This window comes from Brachyhypopomus gauderio, chromosome 14, assembly GCF_052324685.1.
Source record: "Brachyhypopomus gauderio isolate BG-103 chromosome 14, BGAUD_0.2, whole genome shotgun sequence".
Classification (NCBI taxonomy): domain Eukaryota; kingdom Metazoa; phylum Chordata; class Actinopteri; order Gymnotiformes; family Hypopomidae; genus Brachyhypopomus; species Brachyhypopomus gauderio.
The window spans coordinates 7,322,333-7,340,515 of NC_135224.1; the positions used below are offsets into that span (position 1 = coordinate 7,322,333).

Genomic DNA, 18,183 nt, shown 5'->3' on the forward strand with positions numbered 1-18,183 from the left:
TGTCGGTCTCTTAAGTCTCTAGTCCTTCTGTTGCACTGTAGTGAAGGTAAGTGTGTAACTCCTCCTTGCTGTCAGAATAACAGAAGTGGAGTGAGTTTGGGTTGAATCGCTACATCTCTCTGCCGCTTCTGAGCCGTGTTCTGTCTGCGTGCTGTCTGCTCGTCTAAAGCGTGAAGCCAGCTGTGGCACTCGGTCTAGCCCGGGGCGGTGGTGGCTTACTGGGTCAGGGTGTGTTTTTAGCCCGGGTGCATGCCTCTCCTCTCCCTCACTAACTCTCTAACTAACTAAGTCTGTTAACGTCTCCCTCCGCTCCAGCTCTGGACTAGCCCTGTATGCGCAGCTATGCATGACGTGCTAGAGGGGCAGGGGAGAGCGTCTCTGCCTGGCCCAGGGCTGCCCCGGCGCTGATAAATACCCCCCAGCCAAACGTGCCGGTGTCTTCACCTGCACAGAGTTTGGATCTGCATGCTCACAGAGGGGTTTAGATGCCTGATCGTGGGAGGGGCTTAGGTGTCTGTGGGATGGACTTAGGTGTCTGGTTGTGGGAGGGGCTTAGGTGCCTGGTCATGGGAGGGGCATAAGTGCATGGTCATGGGGGTGTGGTTAAAGTCCCTGCATGCTCATTCTAATCATCCAATCCCCTGTCAGGACTCCTTGTGTCCGTCGCAGCTGATCCTGGAGGACGAGGGTCTGAGCCGCATTGCCCACACGGTCCAGTCTCTGCTGGACCTGCCGCCATCAGGCCCCCGCCGCCCCTCCCGCCAGGACCCCGGAGGCCTGACCTTCCAGGCGCCTGCTCAGAATTCCAACAACTCATAGCAGCAAATTTATGCTTATATTTTCTCCCTCTTTTTTTTATTTTATAAAATCCATGTACAGCTGTTTGAGTGTATAGTTTGAGTTATGGCCAGCCATCTGCACCGTGGGCAAATGGTTCAAAAGAGTTGAAAGAAAATTAAAAGGAAACGTGAAAGTGACAAGCGGACTCCTCTCCCCCCAATAATCATCGCACTTCAAGATGATGTATGTACCCAAAGTGTTTATTTGACAGCAAACTGAACATCATTGCTGAGGTAGTCCTTGTATAATCATTTTGTTGGTGCTTGTTGTAATTGAAAATTAATTACGTCTATAATCTGGGGTCTATTACAATGCAGAGTTAATTGGTTTTCCACAGGTAATTACTCTTGCATAGGAGCGGTAGTGACAGACTACAGATAAGCTCGGAGTCATTAGAGTGTTATGATAAGCCAGCGTAAGCGCTTGAGCACCAAGAATGACATGAAGATAAAACGCTCAGAGTGTTGGGCTAGTGTGTGCAGTCTGAGAGCAGCAGGAAGTCTGTGATTTCTGTTTTGTGCTCTAGTACACTGGCGTGCAGAATCCCACTTTTAATGAAACGGGTGTTTACGTCAGTATTAAGTGCACTGTACAGAAATGGTGACCAACCAAACGTTTCAAAAGGCCACGGATAAGTGGACAGCTGTGGACAGGAAACAAGTCGAGTTGCCTCTGGACCGTTAGTCTACATACTGAAGCGTTACCCAAAGGTCTGGAGTTGATTTCCGTTGTAGTGTTTGTGTCTGCAGTCCATTACTCTTGGCTCACCATGACAACTAAAGTAGAGTCAGAGCTCACGCAACGGGCCACCGTGGGGCTGATGACACAGGCGAGACATCACAGGCCCGTTTCTGCAGACCCAGATTAAGCGTGGGTCCAAACTCGTTTCTAATGGTTATTCAGCAGTGGCACTACAGTTTAGACCCAGACGTTTCCTTGTTTGGGAAACCTACCTGACGTGTGACAGTCAACCGCTTGGAACACTGTTGAAGCCGCTGTAATCTCTTCTACAGTTCTTGGAACACTGAAGGAGTGTAATCCTCTTCAGTTCAACAGCCTCTGTCCAAACCAGCTCTCTCTTAATTAGCTAATACAGCAAATGATGAAATTTTTACTTTATCACAGGGGATGTGAAGACTATTGGAAGTACTGTCTTGTAATCAGTTATATTAGCTTTAAGAAATTTTCTGATGAGACTTTCAGTAGTAAACAACCCGACAGACCTATGGAGACCACAATAGTATATTGCTGAAAGCTACTCGCGTCATAATGAAAAACTTAAACAGATAAAGAACACCATCCGGTATGTAGGCATGGGCGATAACACGTGACGTCTAGTATGCCTTGCAATCAGAAACACAAGGTTACTGCTTCTTAAAAGTTTCATAAAGTCTTGAAGATTTCTTACGGATCGATGAGACAAAGACTCAATTGTAGCAGAATGATGAAACGAGGACCAGGTGCAGCTGGACTCCACCTGCTCGGAGCGCTCCATCCCACCAGTGGAGCGTGGTGGTGTGCACGTGTGGTGGTGGTGCTGGTGGAGAAGTGACTCCCGTCGGCTGTTAGATGACGTCTGTGCAGAAGCACCTTCATTGTGCGCTTGAAACCAAAAGTCTCGAAAACTGTATTTTACTTCACAGCAGGACAATGACTTGAAATAATACAAAAACAATTATTGGCCAACTAAAACATCTAAAGATCTTTAAAAAAATGCCATAGACCTCCGCAGGGCCCCTGTGCTGCACCCCACTGGGCTTGTGTTTCACTTCCTGAAGAGAAGACTGCAGTATAAATGGATGATTTACAGTTCTGGTGGGAAATCATCAGGGAAGATACTCGTTTGCAGAATTGAGTCATGTACAGTTAACTGAATACAGAAATAGTATTATTAATATTCATTATTAATATTAACTATTATTGCAAAATCCATTGCGTCTTCATTCATTGCGTTTGTGTGCAGGAGCGGATTCTGCATTCAGATTCATGCAGGCTTTAAATTACAGTTATGGATAAAAACCAAATGTGAACTTGGACAAGATACACTAGTGCCAGGAACTGCTACAATGATATAACGAGCCATTTTGTCCTTAACTATCGATCTGCGTTTAGTGCGCACTTGTAGCTGGAAGTAGACCCAGGGGAGAGTGATACAGGAGAGTGATGGCTCAAAAAGTGTCTCTTCACTAGCGTGTCCGTGAAGGCTCTGGCTATTCTGCATGTAAAACTGGAAACCATAATGGCAGATTACAAGAGCCCTTCGAATATTTCTGTCCGGCACTCCAACAATCAACCTTCCAACACACAGAGGCTTGCGATATATGGTGGAGGTGAGACATGGCCAGCAGGTGGCGCTACCTCAGTGAAGATTCACCGAAGAATTTTAAGAGCAAACACGGTGGGTATGAATACTGGCAGTTCATAAGAAAGATTAACCATTCACAACTAGGTTAAACCAGTCATCACAACTACTAGTGAAGGGTGTGTCACTTTTGGAATAGTGAATCTGGGTGAGTACGGAGGAGAGGGTCTTCGGACCAAAGTGAATGTAATGTGTCCCTGGTCTTGGCTTGATTGTATAATGTGTTCCTAAACAGCTTCAGGAATGTCCCCTATGACCGGGGTCATTAGACGCTGCAACTGAAGCTTGGACATTACTGGGAACCGTAGGAACGTGACCGTCATTGGAAACCTTCCCGACCTTTAGTTCCAAAACCACCAAAGTCCTTTCTGCCATCTGTAGATGTTATTTTTGTGTGGTAAACACTGTCATAAAAGGCTATTTGCTTCGCACATATTTTTTTCCCCCATCTAAAAAGGCATTACCATGGAGATGACCGCTGCTTCATTGACCAGTAGTTTCTCAGTGGGGCTGTGTCCTCTCAGAGGGGATGACTTATTCACACAGGCCGCACACACACCAACACTTCAACCCTTCACCTGCCGCACCACTCTGGTGAAGCATTCTGTGGCTCCATTCGTGTTCAGCTGGTGAGCCGGCTAACCGGTGCTAGCCAAACACACGAAACCCCACAGTGACAGGTGAAAGGAAGAAAGGAAAGGCAGCTGGAGTGGTCAGGCAGCCGGTAGTCACCACAGCCGACGGTCAACGCTGGCCTTGTGTGAACAACAGCTGAATGGACGGAGCAGGCTGCCTAAGTCGATGTGGGCAGGCCCGTGTAAAGGTCTGGCGGTGAAAGCCATAAAAGGGCCATGAAGTGTTCTTCCCGGAACGCTTGCCCGAGTGTTGAGCTGTTGCTTATTTTGTTCATTTTGCTTATTTGAAGAGGCTGACGAGCCTTCGACTGGTTTTACCTCAGCTGCTCTGCGAAGGCAGGGGGGATGATCAGGTTTACAATAGCAGACGGCAGTCAGACGTATAAGCATGATGGCATACATCAATTATTCATGTCTCCAACGTGACTTAAATGTGGGATGCGGTTCAATATATTGCTGTACCGTTTACACAGCGTGGGTGAGTGGTTCTGCTCCCCATGTCGAGTGGGCCCGGCCGGTCCCCCGGGGTAGGGGGTGGGTCCACGTTTGGAAGTGAAGGTCTACACACATCACTGTTATAGAAGGCCCCTGCCATTGTAATCAATCTGTAATGCGGCGTAAAGAAAGAGGACGTGCGGCTGTCGGCTCACGGCTCGCCTGCAGACGGCCTGTTCTCGGCCTGCTCTGCCTCTGCCGGTACCTGACTGTGGTAAAAATAGGTCTAATTATGTGGTAGCATTCAGGAACGAGGCTCCGGCTTCTTCAGAAGCCCCACCTGCTCACAAAAGTCAAGATGAAGTTGGCCAAAACCTATTTTTAAATTACTGACTTAACAGAAAAAAAGGTTTCCTTGAGCGCTAGTCAAGACTTTATACATTATTCAGCTCCACATTATTGCCTAATACATTTTTGAACATGATTCATTTTGTCGAGTCTGAAGTAACTGAATACCTTCCGCCGGACTACAGTGCTACGCCGGACTTCATCGCAAGCGAGTGCCCAGCGAGCCTCCGTCCCAGGGGCACAGCTGATACCAGCATCCCGCAGTGAGGAGGTGCCTCCACCTTCTCCTCCACCTTCTCCACAAGCTTGTGGAGCTTCCCTCTGCACTCTGCAAGCAACTCCTCGCAGTACCCACGCAGCAGTGCTACAGCTAATCGGTCAGATCTTAGCCTTCTTTACATTATTTCACATTCCCCTTTTAATGCTAATGGGACTCGTGGCAGCACAGGCCAGTCAAGTTCAGACAGTCCGTTGCTCATGCCTGTTTTAATCAGGGTCAGGACTGTATTTAAATAAACTCATGGTAATTTTCTTCTACGTTGTCCAAATCTTTGGACGTATTCAAAAACTAAGCTAAACTAATCCTCCAGAAGCTAAACTATCTTTCACCTTCAAACACATGAGCATACATCAGTGATCTACTGTTCCCATATATCGAGAACACAACAGGGGAACATGTGGGATTTCCCACCATGTGCCACACTGTCCAGGGCTTCCTCCATGCCGAGCTCCTTTGGCACCTGGCTTCCCACCTCAACCCTCTGTCCCTCTCTCTCTCTCTCTCTCTCTTTCCAAAATTAATCATACCTCATCCCCCACACACTCCAGGGAGAGCCACTCTGGGCTAGAAGAGAGAATTGGGAACTGAATCTAATTAAAACCAGTACAATAGAAAGCACAGAGCTTGGTTAGACCTGCGGGGTCAGCAGTAGGACTCACCACCTCACACACTTTAGTGCTAAGTAAAAAAAAAAAACCATAATTTATGCAGTGACAGTGTTCAACTGTTTTGGGGCAATGAAAGTTTTTGCTGACAAGAGATTTTCTGTTGTACCCACAGTGTGCAAAAGACATTTTTTGTCAGAGAAACGTCATTGTAGCTTATGAAAAGAAATGTGACAGATGGGAATTACCATAGTACACATCAACCCAAGCCTGGCCTGCCATTCAGAATGCCATGTAGTGGTGGCAGTGCGTGGAGATGGGAAAATACGTTCAATTTCTAATGGAAAGGCTGTAGTGTTAAATAATTCCTCTATTACTTTTTCAATACACTGCAGGATGTGGTTCACAATACACTTGCAGTGTTTATGGCAAGCTCATCATCTTGTGCAGGATTCTTGAGGGTTTTGCTGTTTCTTCAGAAATAATGAATGAGTCAAAGTGTTAAGGCTTGTAAATGTATGTTAAGACGTTTAAATTACAGATTAAGTGTAAGTTAAGAGATTACAGAAGAATATGTGCATATTCAGAGATGATAATACTTGATAAACTTCAGTGGTGTTGTGCAAGATAGATAGACAGGCAGTGAAAAAGAAGGTGAGAGAGAGAAGATATTGAGAACACCGACGTTGACCACAGCTACATGTATCCATGGCCCTGCCTCTGAGTCGGGAAAACTCGGACCATCAGACCACGGCTGGAGCAGGAGTAGACCTGCATCTCCAAGTGGAACTACAAGATGATCAGAACTGTCACTCATCCGAGCCACTCATCTTCTCTCCCAGACACTCGTGTTTCACAAGAAACATCCTCCAGGAAGCAGAAAACACAACAACTTCAGGTTTACTCCACCCGCGGTGGTGGAGGGGGGTGGGGGGGTGTTGGGGGGGGGAGTGGTGAGGTTGGTTGGTGGAGTATCTGCTCCAGGACCGTCTGGCTTTCTGCTCCATTCACTCCATAAAGGGTGAAGACTGTCCCCGTTCAGCACTAAGACAACCTTTGCAAAGAAGATGAAAATATGCTGTAAAAGTGTAGCATTAAGAAAATAGCCCATTAAAAGTTGTTCCACTCTTACTGCAGCTAATAAAAGTTTCTATATGCTGAGGTTAAGAGAAATGATGAGGCAGTTTTAGGTTTGACTTTAGTTTTAGACTCAGAAAATGTGAACTAGCCATTGTTTCATACGTCTTTACCATGTAGAGAAAACACATACACAAAGAAAAAGACAGGTCAGTTCGAGAGAGAGAGACAGGGAGATGTTTTGTGTGTTTTTATGCTTATATGCACATATGCCTGCATAAGGTTAAGGGAATTGCTAGGGACTACCACAACGAAGTGATTACTATGTTAGCTCCTCTGAATCACAGATTTATCCTTACTTATTCCAACTAGGTGATACTCATTATTATAGGATGAACAAATGCTGTTTGTATACCTATGACTATGTTTATCTATTATCTGTGGTCATTCAATATTTACATTTGCTAGAAAATTCTTCTGCAAGAAAATAGATTAGATGTTGATGTACAATATGGCCTGTAAGAGGGACAGTGGAGCCATTGTCATACTAGACAAAAAACATACAGAGAATGGCAAAAGGAGGAGAGACAGGGCTCAGTATTTATTGATAATCCAACACTGTTGCTGAAACAAGCCAGGAGTTGTTAGGAGATACCAGGAGAACACTGATCATGTGGTGATGCTTCTCCCAGTGTCTGGCACATGATAACACTCTCATTGCACAGGGAGTGCTTGCTTGGTCATGACAACTGATTTATTAAACGTCAGGATCAATTTGCTGGGCAAGAGATGTCTTGTAAGAGCAAGGATTTCATCGTACATTTTGTTTGGAGCATACAGTCCTAGTTTGTCTATCAGAACAGACAAAGTTTGCTTGCAAACCTAACAGATAAATTTTACAATGTGACCAAATGCTATCAAGTCCAAGACTTCTGACTAAAAAGCTGTAAACAGGCTTGCAAATGAATGCTAATAAGTGTTTAACCATATGCAAGACCTTGTAAACAGTCTCATCTTTTTATTAATAGGTGTAAATTCTGTGTTGATTGTGTTTGGAGGAGAGTTTCAGCACTCTTAATGGTACCATGATATCCAACACCTGTCAAATCCCTGTGAACATCACCGTGTAAATCTAAAATAACTTAGTTCTTCCTCAAACCTTTGAAACATTTTCAAACCATTTCATCAATATTCTCTCCATATTCCTCTTGTGAATTTGACAGGCCTTGGTGTGAGGTAGATGATGGGAGAAGACATTCCATTAATGCAATGCCTCAACATCCTCTTACTTAACCAAAAGCACACACGGAGGTGAAATGTAATTAGGAAGGACTTGTCTGCTATCCAGCAAATATGAACAGCAAATATGTGCTTTAAAAAGAGTGTTTGCCGATATCCCCGTCTTCCCACCAGAAGCACACACCTCCGTTCTTCTGCTGTGAAGAAATCAAAAAGCGTTCTGCGGTACGATGCATGGATCCCCCTTTAAACAATCCAATACACACATCTGGCAACTGTCCATTTGTAGACATCTGCTACTTTTGACCCTTTATTTTCCAAATGAAAAGCACCAGTTACCATAGATCCATTCTTGAATCACCTTTGGGAGCCAGACCCTGTGATTAGTATCCAGCCTCTCAGCAAACAGCCCATCGTTCATTTAGATCTCATCTCCAACACGGTGTCCTGCCTCGGGGTCTGTTTGGGCATCTTGGTAATGGCTTGGAAAATGTCTGTGTCGATAAATCTCTTCTGTGTGAGCCTACAGCCAGTTCTCCTGCTGCACTGCACCGGAGCCTGGCGCTCCCCAAATACATTTCCCAATGATTTTCCATGCACTGGAATCTATTATGGAGAGCGACAGCCACCCAGAGTGTGTGTGTGTGTGTGTGTGTGTGTGTGTGTGTGTACTATGCCCCCCCCCCCCCCCGTCCACCTGCTGCTCCCTGCCTACGCCGGCTGTAATTCCCACTGTGTTTGCTCTCTCTGAAGGTGGAGGGCACTGACCCCCACGCGTCAGCAGCATGGGCTTCTGTACAGCGCCGAGCGTCTACCTGTCAGGCCTTTAAAACTAATGTGGAGTCGGAAAGGTTCACCGTGGCTGTTTGTCTGGCCTTGCATGCTTCTCCACTGGTAACACCGCCGGGTTGGGACTGGTCTGCTACTCAACAGCGGCTCAGTGGTCAGAAACCCATCACGATGAAGAGAATGTTCATGAGAAAGGATGTACCGTCTACCTGTACACCGAATGACGTGAGTGCTGAGTCTATATCTTTATAAAAAAACGACAGTGATGCTGTTTTTAGTAAAAACTTGTAATGGGGCATTTTATATAACAAATGCACAAACAGCAAACAGGTTAAATCAAACAATCGAAACATCTTTGGCACATGACATAAAATTAATAATTAAAAAAACATGTAAACAATGGCATAGCGCGACAATACGTCAACATCACACAGGAAATTGTAAGTTACAAAAAATAAAAATTAAAAAAGTCACGGTTTTGGCAATGTGATGGCCCTCCAGAAATAGCTTCTCTACGTCTGCATTTTTGTCCATGCAAAACTGCGTCTGGGCAGGATTGTACTCTGGATGAGAAACAAGGCCTGAGAATGTCCGGCCTTAGCACCGTAGTCTTACGCCTCGTAGTCTTACGCCATCCGCTCTGCCATCTAGTACCAGTCTCGCGCTCCAGACAGGCCTTTATAGTGCAAATAGGCTTGCTGCTGATTTCTACAGTTGACCCCACAAAGGTCATTTCCGGAAAGGGGACTGTGAGACTGTGCTCGGTTTGGGTCCTGCAACAGGTCTGAAAAGGGGAATACCAGAGGAATACCAGAGTAAAATAGTGTTATTTCATTAAAAGTAAGTTTATAAAACTGTATAATTAAATGTCTTGCATACCACCTGACGATTTAATAATAAATCCCATTTGTCAATAGTTGCCCAGCAGCTGTTATGCAAGCACGCTTTCTTTTACAGTATTTAGAAGTTTGTGCATGTTGTTCAACCTTTAGCTTCTAAACGCACCACACAGGTGAAGCATGTTGACTATTGTGTACCTTTCATACGCTGACCTTGCCTCTGCCTGAACTCATTCCTCCTCCTTCATTCTAGTACCGACTGTGCCCACACAGACTGAAGTGAAATAACAATGTCTCGCTCCCACACCTGCCAGCATGCGCCCCCCACCAACTTACCAACACTAATCCAGCTCTCTAAACGCAGCACGGACTCTGTTGAGTGGTACCGGCGACCGTTCGCTCTGTCCTAATGAATCGTTTGGTCCATAACAAATCGATATTTCGTCGGCCGGGCGTTGGTGAAAGTCCCGCCTCCAAGGCCAGACTGAGACTACGTTTTCTTGTGTTTTCTCTCTCTCGCTTTTTCTGAAAGTGGGTGGGGAGGACGGCACCCTCGCCGGCGTTAAAGGACAAGTTCTGACCACAGCCTCGTCCTCTGAGGAGAGACATTCAGCAGCCTTACGGGCTTAAGGTCTCCAGGCGGGATCTAGAGGATTAAGTGTTATAGTAAAGCTGGGCCCGGGGCTTTGCTGATGGAGGTGTGGGGGGGCTGGAGATCAACCGATATGGAGGCTCGGGTGGAGGTTCTGGCGTTCCCTTTTCTCTTAAAGCTTTCTATGGGAAGATAACAGACAGACGTCGTGCTGACGTGGGGACTGCAATAAAGGGTTCAGGCAACGGCGTTCTTCAAAAGACATCAGTGACTGCTGGGTTATCTGGAGCTGTTCAATGGTGTTTTAGTGCTTTGCCATGAATGGACTCCACCCACTCCAACTAGGTCAAGGACAGCAGATCCACAGACGTATTTGTACCCAGGTCCTGTCCAGTGCTCTATCTGATTATGTGTCTAGTATGTTTGAGCCCAGCTCAAGGACATTTGTGCTTGAATTAAATAAAGGCAGAAGGAAAATGTCACATTTATTGGCAAAAATAATTAAAGGTGCCTTTAAAGTCTGGTGTGGTGAGAGCTTTTTTACCTGAGTACTTTGAGAGGGGTGACGGTGGTCACCTTGCCCACAGGTTTGGGGCCCACAGCAGGGGGCATCATCACCAACAGCCCCCCGCCTGAAGGCCTGGGTGGGGTTCCTCGAGCGGGGCTCAGAGGGAGGGGCCTCTGGGGTGGGGTGGGGGAAGGCTTGGGATGTATCTCTGATATCACCTGAAAGAGAGAGAAGGAGAGAGAGGAGGAGAGAGAGGGGCAGAGAGAGGGGGAGAGAGAAGGGGAGAGAGAGGAGGAGGAGAAGAGAGGAGGAGAGAGAGAGAGGGGGAGAGAGGAGAGATGGGGGAGAGGTAGAGAGAGGAAAGAGGAGAGAGAGGAGGAAAGAGGAGGAGAGAGGAGAAGAGAGGAGGAGAGGAGAGAGAGGAGGAGAGAGGTTGAGAGAAAGGAGGAAAGAGGAGGAGAGAGGAGAAGAGAGGAGGAGAGGAGAGAGAGGAGGAGAGAGGTTGAGAGAAAGGAGGAGAGAGAGGGGGAGAGAGACAGACAAACTGTGATTCAGGATAATCAGAAAAAGCTGTAAAATACTGTCATTTGTTCTGACCTCCATCCAAATATATGGGACCCTGCACTGCAGCTGAAAACAGACAAACTCTTATGGCACAAACAAAGGCACACAAATGCACACTAATGTAGCACACAAATGCACACTAATGTAGCACACTAATGTAGCACACAAATACACACTAATGTAGCACACAAATGCACACTAATGTAGCACACAAATGCACACTAATGTAGCACACTAATGTAGCACACAAATACACACTAATGTAGCACACAAATGCACACTAATGTAGCACACAAATGCACACTAATGTAGCACACAAATGCACACTAATGTTGCACACTAATGTAGCACACAAATACACACTAATGTAGCACACAAATGCACACTAATGTAGCACACAAATGCACACTAATGTAGCACACAAATGCACACTAATGTTGCACACTAATGTAGCACACAAATGCACACTAATGTAGCACACAAATGCACACTAATGTAGCACACAAATGTAAACTAATGTAGCACACAAAGACACACTAATGTAGCACACAAATGTAGACTAATGTAGCACACAAATGCACACTAATGTAGTACACAAATGCACACTAATGTAGCACACAAATACACACTAATATAGCACACAAATACACACTAATGTAGCACACAAATGCACACTAATGTAGCACACAAATGTAAACTAATGTAGCACACAAAGACACACTAATGTAGCACACAAATGTAGACTAATGTTGCACATTAATGTAGCACACAAATGTAAACTAATGTAGCACACAAAGACACACTAATGTAGCACACAAATACACACTAATGTAGCACACAAATGCACACTAATGTAGCACACAAATGCACACTAATGTTGCACACTAATGTAGCACACAAATACACACTAATGTAGCACACAAATGCACACTAATGTAGCACACAAATGCACACTAATGTAGCACACAAATGCACACTAATGTTGCACACTAATGTAGCACACAAATACACACTAATGTAGCACACAAATGCACACTAATGTAGCACACAAATGCACACTAATGTAGCACACAAATGTAAACTAATGTAGCACACAAAGACACACTAATGTAGCACACAAATGTAGACTAATGTAGCACACAAATGCACACTAATGTTGCACACTAATGTAGCACACAAATACACACTAATGTAGCACACAAATGCACACTAATGTAGCACACAAATGTAAACTAATGTAGCACACAAAGACACACTAATGTAGCACACAAATGTAGACTAATGTTGCACATTAATGTAGCACACAAATGTAAACTAATGTAGCACACAAAGACACACTAATGTAGCACACAAATACACACTAATGTAGCACACAAATGTAAACTAATGTAGCACACAAAGACACACTAATGTAGCACACAAATACACACTAATGTAGCACACAAATACACACTAATGTAGCACACAAATGCACACTTATGTAGCACACAAATACACACTAATGTAGCACACAAATGCACACTAATGTAGCACACAAATGCACACTAATGTAGCACACAAATGCACACTAATGTTGCACACTAATGTAGCACACAAATACACACTAATGTAGCACACAAATGCACACTAATGTAGCACACAAATGCACACTAATGTAGCACACAAATGCACACTAATGTTGCACACTAATGTAGCACACAAATACACACTAATGTAGCACACAAATGCACACTAATGTAGCACACAAATGCACACTAATGTAGCACACAAATGTAAACTAATGTAGCACACAAAGACACACTAATGTAGCACACAAATGTAGACTAATGTAGCACACAAATGCACACTAATGTTGCACACTAATGTAGCACACAAATACACACTAATGTAGCACACAAATGCACACTAATGTAGCACACAAATGTAAACTAATGTAGCACACAAAGACACACTAATGTAGCACACAAATGTAGACTAATGTTGCACATTAATGTAGCACACAAATGTAAACTAATGTAGCACACAAAGACACACTAATGTAGCACACAAATACACACTAATGTAGCACACAAATGTAAACTAATGTAGCACACAAAGACACACTAATGTAGCACACAAATACACACTAATGTAGCACACAAATACACACTAATGTAGCACACAAATGCACACTAATGTAGCACACAAATGCACACTAATGTTGCACACTAATGTTGCACACTAATGTAGCACACAAATACACACTAATGTAGCACACAAATGCACACTAATGTAGCACACAAATGCACACTAATGTAGCACACAAATGCACACTAATGTTGCACACTAATGTAGCACACAAATACACACTAATGTAGCACACAAATGCACACTAATGTAGCACACAAATGCACACTAATGTAGCACACAAATGTAAACTAATGTAGCACACAAAGACACACTAATGTAGCACACAAATGTAGACTAATGTAGCACACAAATGCACACTAATGTTGCACACTAATGTAGCACACAAATACACACTAATGTAGCACACAAATGCACACTAATGTAGCACACAAATGTAAACTAATGTAGCACACAAAGACACACTAATGTAGCACACAAATGTAGACTAATGTTGCACATTAATGTAGCACACAAATGTAAACTAATGTAGCACACAAAGACACACTAATGTAGCACACAAATACACACTAATGTAGCACACAAATGTAAACTAATGTAGCACACAAAGACACACTAATGTAGCACACAAATACACACTAATGTAGCACACAAATACACACTAATGTAGCACACAAATGCACACTTATGTAGCACACAAATACACACTAATGTAGCACACAAATGCACACTAATGTAGCACACAAATGCACACTAATGTAGCACACAAATGCACACTAATGTTGCACACTAATGTAGCACACAAATACACACTAATGTAGCACACAAATGCACACTAATGTAGCACACAAATGCACACTAATGTAGCACACAAATGCACACTAATGTTGCACACTAATGTAGCACACAAATACACACTAATGTAGCACACAAATGCACACTAATGTAGCACACAAATGCACACTAATGTAGCACACAAATGTAAACTAATGTAGCACACAAAGACACACTAATGTAGCACACAAATGTAGACTAATGTAGCACACAAATGCACACTAATGTTGCACACTAATGTAGCACACAAATACACACTAATGTAGCACACAAATGCACACTAATGTAGCACACAAATGTAAACTAATGTAGCACACAAAGACACACTAATGTAGCACACAAATGTAGACTAATGTTGCACATTAATGTAGCACACAAATGTAAACTAATGTAGCACACAAAGACACACTAATGTAGCACACAAATACACACTAATGTAGCACACAAATGTAAACTAATGTAGCACACAAAGACACACTAATGTAGCACACAAATACACACTAATGTAGCACACAAATACACACTAATGTAGCACACAAATGCACACTTATGTAGCACACAAATACACACTAATGTAGCACACAAATGCACACTTATGTAGCACACAAATACACACTAATGTAGCACACAAATACACACTAATGTAGCACACAAATACACACTAATGTAGCACACAAATGCACACTAATGTAGCACACAAATGTAAACTAATGTAGCACACAAATACACACTAATGTAGCACACAAATACACACTTATGTAGCACACAAATACACACTAATGTAGCACACAAATACACACTAATGTAGCACACAAATGTAAACTAATGTAGCACACAAAGACACACTAATGTAGCACACAAATACACACTAATGTAGCACACAAATGCACACTTATGTAGCACACAAATACACACTAATGTAGCACACAAATGCACACTTATGTAGCACACAAATACACACTAATGTAGCACACAAATACACACTAATGTAGCACACAAATACACACTAATGTAGCACACAAATGCACACTAATGTAGCACACAAATGTAAACTAATGTAGCACACAAATACACACTAATGTAGCACACATGCACACAAATACACACTAATGTAGCACACAAAGACACACTAATGTAGCACACAAATACACACTAATGTAGCACACAAATATAAGGGGCTTCCACAGACAAACACCCACTCATCTGTCACATCCACAAACATTAGAGGAGATCCATACATACTCAACTCAACTCAAACCACCAGCCTTGACTAGCGGGTTTATAAAGCACTACCGCACAAAGAACAGTAGGTTTTTCATTTTCTTATGCAGTGTTTTTTTAAGAGTGGGGATGCAATGGCCTGTACAAACGAGTGCACCCCTGCTCAAACGCCTTTCACTTCATAAACGCCCGTCATGATGATCAGACAGAGTAGATGCACTAAAAGAGCGGAGGAATAAAACTGTGAAGTGCACTGTTGATTCGGAGCCGTAAAACCTGTACACTGGACGTGCCGAAGATCTTAAAAGCGGCCACACTAGGCCGCTGGGCGTTTGTGCGAGAAGCAGCGTCTGCTCACCGAACCTGCCCGGAGCAAATGACGGAGCACCCTGCACGACCTTTGACCTTACCGGCGGACTGCGGGTGGGGTTGAGGGGCAATGGCTTCTTGGGTGGACTCAGTTTGGGAGCAGTAGGGTTGTTCTTCGCTGCCTCCAGAGGTCTGCTGATGGGTGGCGGAGGCCGAGGCACTTTGACGTCGTGAAGATGGGGAGAAGGGGCGGGCCGAAGGGGGCGGACGATGTTGATTGGCTGGGTGCCGTTAGAGGCGGTGCCTGGTCGGAGGGGAAGCACCTCCTTGCTGGTGTGAGGTAGCTGGAAAGAGCAATAAAACACTTGTACAGTCGCACAACCTATAATATAACCTATTATACTAATAATCCTACTGTAAGAGGCATGAACCTATAATACTACTATAATAATCCTACTCTAAGAGGCATGAACCTCTAGTACTATAATAATCCTACTCTAAGAAGATGAACCCATTGTACTACTATAATAATCCTACTCTAAGAGGCATGAACCAATAGTACTACTATAATAATCCTACTCTAAGAGGCATGAACCTCTAGTACTACTATAATAATCCTACTCTAAGAGGCATGAACCCATAGTACTACTATAATAATCCTACTCTAAGAAGATGAACCCATTGTTCTAATGAGGTGAGCGCGTGTTGTAATGGTGGTGTCTGAAGCTGTTCATTACCTTGAGATTTGCACTTTTGTTGGGAGGACCAACAACCTTCAGATGGAAGGCTGGATTTAAGTGTCCATTCTTCCCCTTTTCTATGGAGCTTGCACGTCTGTTGGAAGGAAGACAGCACACGCACACACACAGTTTCATGTGACAGTGAAAAGTACTTCAAAAGGACATTCAGTTCATTTCACAGGACTCTACAGAAAAAGGCTGACATTTTGAGGGCTGAGTTTTTCAAAAACATATTTTTTAGTTTTTCTAAACACAAATTAACCTCACATTGGTTTGTAATAGCCAGTGGCACAGACTCCCTCCAGAATATTGCAATCTCTAAACAAAACCATAACATTATGTACAGGACACATCTAGACACATTATTAAGGTATTAGGAAGTGTATTCTAAACCTACGTGGTAGACTGAAGTGTGTGTGTGTGTGTGTGTGTGTCTGTGCACATGTTTGTGTGCACTTGTGTATGTACTGCAGTATTTGAGGAGATTAATTCCACTCACTGAAATTACGCTCCAAAACACACATTGACTGAGAGCATGCAGACCTGATAACGACCAAACTGGCTCAAAATGTTGCCCATATGTTTCAAAATACATCCTGGATCATTTTAGTGTCTTGGCTCAGCCTCTCAGACAGTTCCAGACAATGTCTCTTTAAACTGCTCATCTGGACACATCCATTCTCTGTGAGCGCTTTGAAGACTCCAGATTCTCACTACCAATTTTATCAGTCCCTACTGTGGGTTAAGCTCCACCCCATCACCTCAGTGCTAAACACTCAGGATTATGCTACACCCCATCACCTCAGCGCTAACCACTCAGGATTATGCTACACCCCATCACCTCAGCGCTAACCACTCAGGATTATGCTACACCCCATCACCTCAGCGCTAACCACTCAGGATTATGCTACACCCCATCACCTCAGCGCTAACCACTCAGGATTATGCTACACCCCATCACCTCAGCACTAACCACTCAGGATTATGCTACACCCCATCACCTCAGCACTAACCACTCAGGATTATGCTACACTCCATCACCTCAGAGCTAACCACTCAGGATTATGCTACACCCCATCACCTCAGCACTAACCACTCAGGATTATGCTACACCCCATCACCTCAGCACTAACCACTCAGGATTATGCTACACCCCATCACCTCAGCGCTAACCACTCAGGATTATGCTACACCCCATCACCTCAGCGCTAACCACTCAGGATTATGCTACACCCCATCTACCTCAAAAGCCACATGATGCAGGTTATGCTCCTCCCCTCTAACTTCATAGTGTGGTGGTTTCTGCTGCAGTGTTCCTTAAAACAACCAGGTGTGTAGCATGAAGCATTTCCATGACAAATAATAACACATTTTTTTATTCTATCCAAAAGCTTATTTGTGTAATAAAGCTTCTCAACAAAATGTCTGGCCACTCCATTGTCTTGAGAGGATTACTTCAATTCTGCCGCTGTTGAAATACCTGCTGGCTTTGGTCTTCTCTCTCTGTGACAGCCACTTGTGGTAATAGGAGGTCTTGATCTTGATGCAGTAAAAGGCGATGAGAACAGCAGGGAGCAGGACCAGAAAAGCAAAGAGCAGACCAACAACCAGCCCCACCTGACCTGAGAATTTGGAGCAGACACGCAGAGAGACGTTTCACACACTCACACTACTTCTACTGAACAGGGAAGACCTCCGCATATAACAGAGCACATGCAATCACTATATAATGAAATGACATTCTGCATTATAAATTACTGAGAGATCAATTTTTTTTATCATCGGAGACAAAGTGTAGCCAAAGCCCGCAAAGCCAGCCTCGCCCCGAGCTCGGCATGA

General features: G+C 44.0%; 2 protein-coding genes across 4 annotated transcripts in view; one reads left to right on the forward strand and one right to left on the reverse strand.

Moving 5' to 3' along the window:
- Nucleotides 1-10,562, forward strand: part of lrch4 (leucine-rich repeats and calponin homology (CH) domain containing 4) — a 40,182-nt gene extending 29,620 nt beyond the window's left edge. The window contains exons 18-20 of one of the 2 annotated variants that reach the window (XR_013120934.1): nucleotides 649-1,023; nucleotides 8,575-8,835; nucleotides 9,703-10,562. Coding sequence is in view for 1 of the 2 variants with exons in the window: in XM_076972882.1 (XP_076828997.1) it covers nucleotides 649-819 (171 nt within the window). In the remaining variant the exon portion in view is untranslated. Of the gene's footprint in view, nucleotides 1-648; nucleotides 6,423-8,574; nucleotides 8,836-9,702 lie in introns of those variants that run through there. The other variant, XM_076972882.1, reaches the window with a different exon arrangement.
- The window catches only part of adam19a (ADAM metallopeptidase domain 19a), a 65,386-nt gene continuing 56,082 nt past the window's right edge, over nucleotides 8,880-18,183 (reverse strand). For both annotated transcript variants that reach the window (XM_076972880.1, XM_076972879.1), the window contains 5 exons: nucleotides 17,825-17,966; nucleotides 16,342-16,438; nucleotides 15,706-15,948; nucleotides 10,586-10,767; nucleotides 8,880-9,394 (listed from right to left, as the gene is read on the reverse strand). In XM_076972880.1, coding sequence (XP_076828995.1) covers nucleotides 9,340-9,394; nucleotides 10,586-10,767; nucleotides 15,706-15,948; nucleotides 16,342-16,438; nucleotides 17,825-17,966 — 719 coding nt within the window. In that variant the 3' untranslated portion in view covers nucleotides 8,880-9,339. The remainder of the gene's footprint in view (nucleotides 9,395-10,585; nucleotides 10,768-15,705; nucleotides 15,949-16,341; nucleotides 16,439-17,824; nucleotides 17,967-18,183) is intronic.